Here is a 7,527-nt window from a genome sequence, read left to right as displayed (position 1 = left end):
CACAAAGGGCTGAGAAGGGCCCAGGAAGGAATGGGTTTGGCCAACAGAGTTTGGAGGGTGATGCGATTTGGCTGTATGTCACACACACTGAGGACATATTATACACAGGGCACACTATTCCAACTAGAATCCAAAGAAGTCTGCAAGCCCAGCAAGGGCTCCTTGTCCCTAGCACCTATATTTCCCTGAACACCTGCTGTTCACACCTCAAGCCTCGCACAGGTCCACGCGGCAGGCGTACAGGAGACCTCTGGTCTCCACGAGGGAGGGACAGGAAGTTGTCTGTGACGACACTGCAGAGCAAGCCAGAGTTGGGCTTCAAGAACCAGTCTGTCCACGAAGCCCAAGCTGTACCCGAGGACTCCCTGTTCCCCGGGAGTCACCACTGAGGTTGATCCTATGGGCCCTGGAGGGAAGGGCAGAGCAGCAGGGGCCTTTTTGGACGAAATGCCCTGATGGACTGTGTGGCCTAGCTGGGTGACGACGGTGCTGTGTCTCTTTGTCTAGGATGGCATACCCTATTCTGTCTCTCTGGCTGCTGGTGACCAGGCTGGGTCCTCATGCCTATGGCCAAAGTGCACCTGCCCAGGAAAATCATACCACCCCAGTGGACGGGCCAACCTCCCCCCCCTTCCTGGACAATTCCCACTTTGCCTTCACCCTGTACCAACAGTTGGTGGCCCCAGACCCAGACAGGAATGTGCTCTTCTCCCCACTGAGCCTTTCCGTTCCCCTCACGCTGCTAGCCCTCCAGGCCAAGCCAAAAGCCCGCCCCCAGATTCTGCAAGATCTGGGGTTTCATCTCGCTGAGGTCCCAGAGAGCAGGTTGCATGAACACCTCAGTCAGCTCCTGGAAGCCCTCCTGTCACCCCCGGGGACGTGCCGGATGGATACCGGCAGCATGCTCTTTCTGGGTCAGGGTCGAAACCCAAGGCGGAAATTTGCCCAAAGAGCCCGGAGTCTGTACCGCACGGAGATCCTCGCCACGTCCTTCAAGAACTACTGGGTGGCCAGGCATCAGATGGATCTGGCCATGAAGAAGAAGACCGGGGGCAAAATCAAGACCTTTTTTGAGGGGATGAAAATGCACTCGGTTTTGATTCTGGCAAATTATGTATTCTTTAAAGGTAAGTGGCCTCTACTGACCTCCCTGCAGGTTATTGCAAAGTTAAGCCCTGTCCTGTCCAAGGAGGAAATGTCCCCTGCCCCTGCCTTGAGCTGCCGTTCCTCTGACTTCAGCCTCCCTCCTCCGGGGTCTTTCTGCATAGCTACGGCCCCTTCTTCCCCTCCTGTCCTAAGCAGAGCTTTAGAAAGGGACACCTTCCCGAAGGACCAACTGCATCATCTGTAGGGCTGAGTGACAAATGAACATGAGGGACCCTTTGTTCCAAAGGCATCTGTCAAGATGGTGACCGCTACGTGGTGCACTGCCTGTAGGGTTCTGTGGACAGACTTGGATCCAGCCCAGCTCACAGGAGCCAGTGTCCCCAGCCACCCAGATAAGTCTCACTTCTGAGACGACAACCCGCCCTGTCAAATCCTTTGATCAAACTGCCTCTCGCCAACCACCAAAGAAACCACTCGTCGAGCCAGGGAACCTTGTCCCCCCACAGCCATCTTGCTGGCTGCATGGGCTGTTTTACTGACCCCCGCCCCCCCCCCAGGGGCTGAGTGGCTCTCCTGGCCCTCCCTTGCCCTCTGGCTCAGTGCCCCTGTCCGTCCCTCACGTGCAGCCCTGTGCATTGCTGGCTCTGCTGAGAGTCCCCTCAGCCACCCCCTCCTCAGGTGAGCTGAGCCAAAGCTGCAGCCTCTGACCCTCCCACACACTGAAGACCCCCAGCTCTCTATACCCAGACCCCCATCCCCACCAGCCACCTGGTCACCTCCTTCTGAGAGCAGCACCCCAAGCGTGACAGGCTCCAAACAGAAAGCACGTCTTGCCATCACCTCCTCCGCCCTTTAAGTCCCCCTCTTCCTACTCCTTTCCTCCAAATCTCAGTAAATGGCCCCAACTCCTGCCCCAAGCCAGGACCCTGAGGTCCCCTCACAGGGTCTCTCTTCTCTCCTGCACGATGTACCTGAGCCGCCACCACACACTGTGGACTTTCCCTCTCCGTGGCTCTTCAACCGGACTGTGGCCCCCTCCGTGGCCGCTGTTCTTGCTCAGGTTACTCTGATCATCCACTCAAATCATTGCAACGGCTTCCTAACGGGTCCTCTGTGTCCTTGGCTTTCCTGCCCACGGACTCCCCGATCCAGTGTCCACCCTGGAAAGGTCATCCTTCTAGAAGCCAAATCTGACCTTGAGCTTCACTGCCTAATCCTTTCAGTGCCCAGCCCAGTTGGGACCCTCAGGATGATGCTTCATGCCTGCAGGAGGGACAGTCCCCAGGTGACCTTCCCCAGGCTAGGGAGAATGGCACCCCCCACCCCCAAAGAGCACCATCTCTCTTGCTTGAGGGTCTTTTTGTGGCCACCTGTGACTGCCACCTCCCCGCCTCTTCCTGCCAGTAGGCACACCCTTCAGGACTCAGCCTGGGAGCCACTGCCCCCGGGGAAGGCTCCTGGACAGCTTTAGGGACTGACTGCCAGCTTTGGGAACAAACCAGCCGCGTCGGAGCGGGGCTCTCACTTAACAATGCTCACTTCCTGAAATTCCCATTTGACTGGGCATCCCATATGTGATCTGGTGACCCTTCCCATCGCCGCCAAAGTGGGGGGTGTTGTTTGTGCTTGGAGCATGAAGACTTTGGGGTCTGAGCAGCTGCTGTGTGCCAGGAGTCACACTCAGGACTTTGCTTTCACAAGTGTCCTTTAAGGAAGCTACACCACCCCCAGTTCCTCCAGTTGTCACAGGAGGAAATTGACAGACCCGTCTCTCCCTGGCCTCACCTCCCACACCCTCTCTCACTCCTTCTGCTCCATGACAGGATCACTCCTGCCACTGGGCCTTTGCACAGGTAATTTCCTTTCTTGGGGGTTCTGGCCCAGGTATTCCATGGCTCAGTCCCTCGGCCTCTTAAGTCTTCACTCCATGCCACACTCTCAGGAAAGCTTTGTGTGCGATTGTAACTATCCTTCCCTGACATCTCGTGTTTCCCCTGACTTTATTTCTCTCCTTAGCACACATCACCATCGGGCACACTTATTTTCTTATTCGTCTTGTTCCTTGTGAGCCCTGGGGTGTAAGATCCATGTGGACAGGGACCTCTCCTGTGTGCCTGTCTCATAGCCGCTCCTCCCAAAGTATCTCCAAATGAATGGCATCATCTCCGTGGACACTGCCGGTCCCCTCTGACACCCACATGCTCTCTCATCAGGGAAATGGAAGTACCGCTTTGACCCGAAGGACACTAGGATCATGCCCTTCTCGGTGAGCAAGGAGCTCAGCGTCCCGGTGCCCATGATGCAGAGGCTGGGCTGGTTCCAGCTGCAGTACTTCCGCCACCTCCACAGCCACGCCCTCCAGGTGCCCTGCGTCTGCAACACGACTGCTCTCTTCATTCTTCCTGAGAAGGGGACGGTCGCCCAGGTGGAGGAGGCGCTGATGAAGGACAATTTGGACCAGTGGACTGAGCCCTTCCCACTGAAGTAAGTCCCCAGATGTGTTCGCCCCCCAGTAGCACAAGGCTCTCCCGAGCGGGGAGTGAGGCCCTGCTGCTCTTGGGGCCAGGACATGAGGGTTTGGAACTAGGTCACACCCTGATGGTCACGCAGGACTCAGCCCTCCACTTCTCTGAGAGAAGGGAACAGGGCTTCAAAATCATCACCATCCACGTCATCGCATGTCATCACCTAACGCCTCCCTTCAGATTACAGATCACCTTGGCATTTGGAAGCCACAAGAACCTGTAAAGAAATGAGGGATGTTTAACTTAGCGCTTCCCGGACAGGATTTGCACGTGACGTGCAGCTCCCCATAGGACCCATAGACAGCCACAGTCCCATGGAGCCCACAGCCTGTGGCTGCCAAGGGTCTTCCCTCCTGGCTCAGCTGCTTCATCTACTGGGTATCAGTGGCACACCCCACTCCCAGTTAGGACAGCCAAATGCGTCCCCATTCATGGCAGACTGGCATCATCTGGGAGTCCAAGTGGCTCTTGTTCTAGACCATAAATCATGCGGGTCAGTGGGTTCTGGAAGGTGGGGCCTGGGCACCGCTGCAGCCCTGAGTCTTCGTTCACCTCCAGATACCCCACAGGTCCCTGCGTGAGCCCCACTGAGCTCCTCCTGGCAGGGCCTTCTCATCTCCCCCAGGCCCTTCCCCTGTTGCATGGTTCCCCAGGACACCCCTGGGTTGTCAGGCTCCATCTAGCCGAGGCTGCCTGGGAGTCACAGTGGGGGGAGGAGACACACTTTCTTGGGGCTGAAGCAGAGACACTAAAGCTGGGAAGACACATTCTCAGCGCACAGTCATCCCCGAGCCTATGCGCACAGAGCCGCCCTCTGACCGCCATGCAGGGACAGTCCCCACAGGGGCTAGTCTTTGTTTTCTGATTTTTGTGATTTTCTTCCCCCCTTCCAACCTTACTGCTGTCATTGAAAAACAACAATTGTCTATAGTTTCGAGGCCACCAATGTCTCAAGGTACACGGACATGGTGAACTGTTTAGGACAATCCAGCTTGTTAGTTATCCATCACCTCACTCCGGTGCCTTTCTTTGTGTGTATGGTGAGAACACGTAAGAGCTGCTCTCGGCCAAGTTCAAGCATGCAGCCCAGTATGAACCCCTCCCCTCCCCAGGCTGCACAAGAGAAATCCAGAACCATTCATTCTGCGTGACTGGCACTTGGTCCAACCTCTCCCCTCCCCCTCCCAGCCCAGGCGACCACCCCTCCACTCTCAGCTTCTGGGAGAGTGACTTCTCCACCTGTGAGCGAGATCATCTCCCCTCCTGTGGTTTTGACGTGCAGATGTGGAAAGGTGAACATGGGAGGCGGCAGGAAGGTGGGGCTCAGCCCTGCCCCAGCACGCAGGGCCCTCGAGGTGGGGCCTTCACAGGAAGGAAGTGGGATGAAGCAACCTGTTGAGCCAAAGATAGACAGATGCATGAACAGGAGAATCTCTCATTCCACTGGACCCGGGGGGGCCACAGCCAGCAGGCTCCAGAAATACCCATGCTTTGGGGTCAATGCCAGCTTTTTAGAAACCGTGTGACTCTGGGCAAACTCCGAACCTCTTCAACCACCCCCATTTTCTCATTTGTGAAGTGGATACTCTGGGCACCTAGCCCCAGGAGCACCATGAGGATAAAATGGAACGTTCTGGAGGCTGCCTGGCCTGGACCCAGTGGTTTCAGGCTCACAGTAAACGTGGCTGAAACGAGTCTTTCTCTACTATTCTGAAGTGAGGCTGCGGGCGGGGGACAGTGTATTAAGGATGTTATTTAAGTTTGGTTTTCTTTTCTCATTCTCCCGAGTAGCATGAGGAGGTTGTATTTTCCCAAATTATCCCTGACTTGGAATTATGACCTGGACAAGCTGGTGCTGTCACCCAGCGGCCTGAATATGTTTGGTTACGACATAGGCCTCTCGGGAATCTCTGTGCAAACCATCCCCATAAAGGTCTCTAAGGTAAGTTAAAGCCTGGAGTCCAGGGGTTTTACACCAGTGCGCAGGTTTGCCCGCTTCCTCGTTCACTGAGCGGCACCCATGGGGCTCACAGGGCTGTTCTGGCTCCTGGTGAGGGCTCACAGGGCTGTTCTGGCTCCTGGTGAGGTTGGAGGCAGAAATGGAGAACTGCAGCACCCAGTGGTGTTAAGGATGGCTATTCCTCGGAAAGGGCTGAACCTGGGGAGGAGGGTGCTCCTGAGCTCACCACCTGCTCTGTTGGGTGAAGGAGCTCTGGGGGCCTCAAAGCCGGATGTGTGTTTGCAATGCTGACACCTCCTAGGGACGGGGGTTGCCCTGGTGGTTATGTAAACATGGGGAGAGGGAGTTACGCAAGGAGGGTCCGGCTGCAGAAGGAGGTTACATACGGATGTGCGGTGGGGATGGACATCGTTCCCCAGGGAAGGGGCAGCAGAGTGAGATCCCCAGAGTCAGGGTCCTGAGGATACAACACACTGTGGGACACTCCAAGGAACAGGAAGAGGAAATGCCCAGAAATACTGGCTAACCTTGGGAAAAGGAAGTTGGGGAGAAGAGGGATGAGCCCATGGGGCATGGGAAGGGCTGTGGGTGCAGCTCTTGGAACCAGTTACTAAAGGATCCTGATCACCAGACTACGAGGCTCTGAGGTCACTCAGTGAGGGGGGAGGGGGCCCACAGGGGCTTCCAGCAGGAAGTGGCTGGCTGGATCTGCGCTTTAGGGAGCCCTGGCCCATGCAAGTGGACGGCTGCAGAGCCTCCTGGAGGCCTGGAGATGGTAGACAGGACAGACCAGGTCATGCTTCTAGTTTTCTGGGCCCAGCTCAGACTGAGGGTCAGGGTGGTGCCTCCTGGGGGAAGGGGCTATTCCTGCTCAGGTTGACACTGTGAACCTTGGTCCCCAAAGGCAGTGCACAGGGTGGAGCTGATCATGGATGAGGAAGGGACAGATGAGGAAAACGTCGCCAGCGTCAGGTACTTTCCCCAGCACCAGATCCCGGCCGTTCACTTCAACAAGCCCTTCCTGCTGCTCATCTATCAGGAAGGCAGCCACAACATTCTCTTCATGGGGAAAGTGATAAATCCCAACGCGTCCTAGAGTCAGATGACAGGAGGGCCTGCTTGCTCCTCCTCCCACCCAGCCCCAGTCTTCCCAGTGGCTCCAAGAGAAAATGGAAAACCAGGACCGGCGTTCATGGGCACAACCGCACTACTATGGTTCCATCTTCTGGGTCTTTGCACAAATCCCCCTGAGTGATTGTCCTCATTTCACAGACTAGCAAATCAAGGTCCAGGGCACAACTTTGCACACTCCAAGGCCAAATTCCCAGGCCCAACACCCACCTTCCTGTGAGGATCCTAGACCCAGTCCCTCTCCTGGCCTTTCCCTAGCTTCATTTCCTCTGCTGATTACTGGACTTTTCCCGCTCTTCCGATTTCCTCCAACCCTCACCACCTGGAGTACAGCGAAGCTGTGTTTCTCTGTTGAATTGGTTGAATAAACTGGCAAATGACAACGTTGCAGGTGGTGTTCTGGTGTTACTGGGAAGGCTGTCTCCCTGGAAGGACCTGGAGGTTGCTGGGAGTGGCCTGGGAACACGTTTGTGAGACCCAGAGAGGCAGGACCATCCATGTCATTGCTGCCTGTGGCATCTGACAGCTCCAGGAATCCGCTGAGCCCCTCTCCTTCATAAGTGACTGAGAAGGAGAGCATGCCTGGGACTTCCCGGGGTCTCTCTAATGAGAGCTGCGCAACGCTGTGTCACATTTGAAGGCCATCTGCCTGTCTCAGCTTGGTTCCTGCAAGGGACGACCCAGCACAAACACTCCCTGAGCCCATCCAACCCATTCTCCCCAAGAGGAACCTTCTTTCCTGAGAGGACAGTGCAGGGCAGGCAGTCTGTCCACCAGAGTCTCCATCTGACCTTCTGTCCTCCA

At 56.2% G+C, this 7,527-nt stretch overlaps 1 protein-coding gene across 1 annotated transcript; it reads left to right on the top strand.

Annotated features, from left to right (window-relative positions):
• Positions 1–508: 508 nt before the first annotated feature.
• On the top strand, positions 509–6,688 carry LOC308648310 (alpha-1-antitrypsin-like; the record flags this gene model as incomplete). The annotated part of the gene is made up of 4 exons (XM_081292937.1): positions 509–1,127; positions 3,321–3,591; positions 5,424–5,574; positions 6,497–6,688. The coding sequence occupies 4 exons, from the start codon at positions 509–511 to the stop codon at positions 6,686–6,688; spliced, it is 1,233 nt and encodes a 410-aa protein (XP_081149063.1).
• Positions 6,689–7,527: the final 839 nt, after the last annotated feature.

The sequence above is a fragment of the Spermophilus citellus genome, assembly GCF_964194105.1.
Source record: "Spermophilus citellus genome assembly, chromosome: 4".
NCBI lineage: Eukaryota > Metazoa > Chordata > Mammalia > Rodentia > Sciuridae > Spermophilus > Spermophilus citellus.
This window is presented reverse-complemented; position numbering and strand designations above follow the sequence as displayed.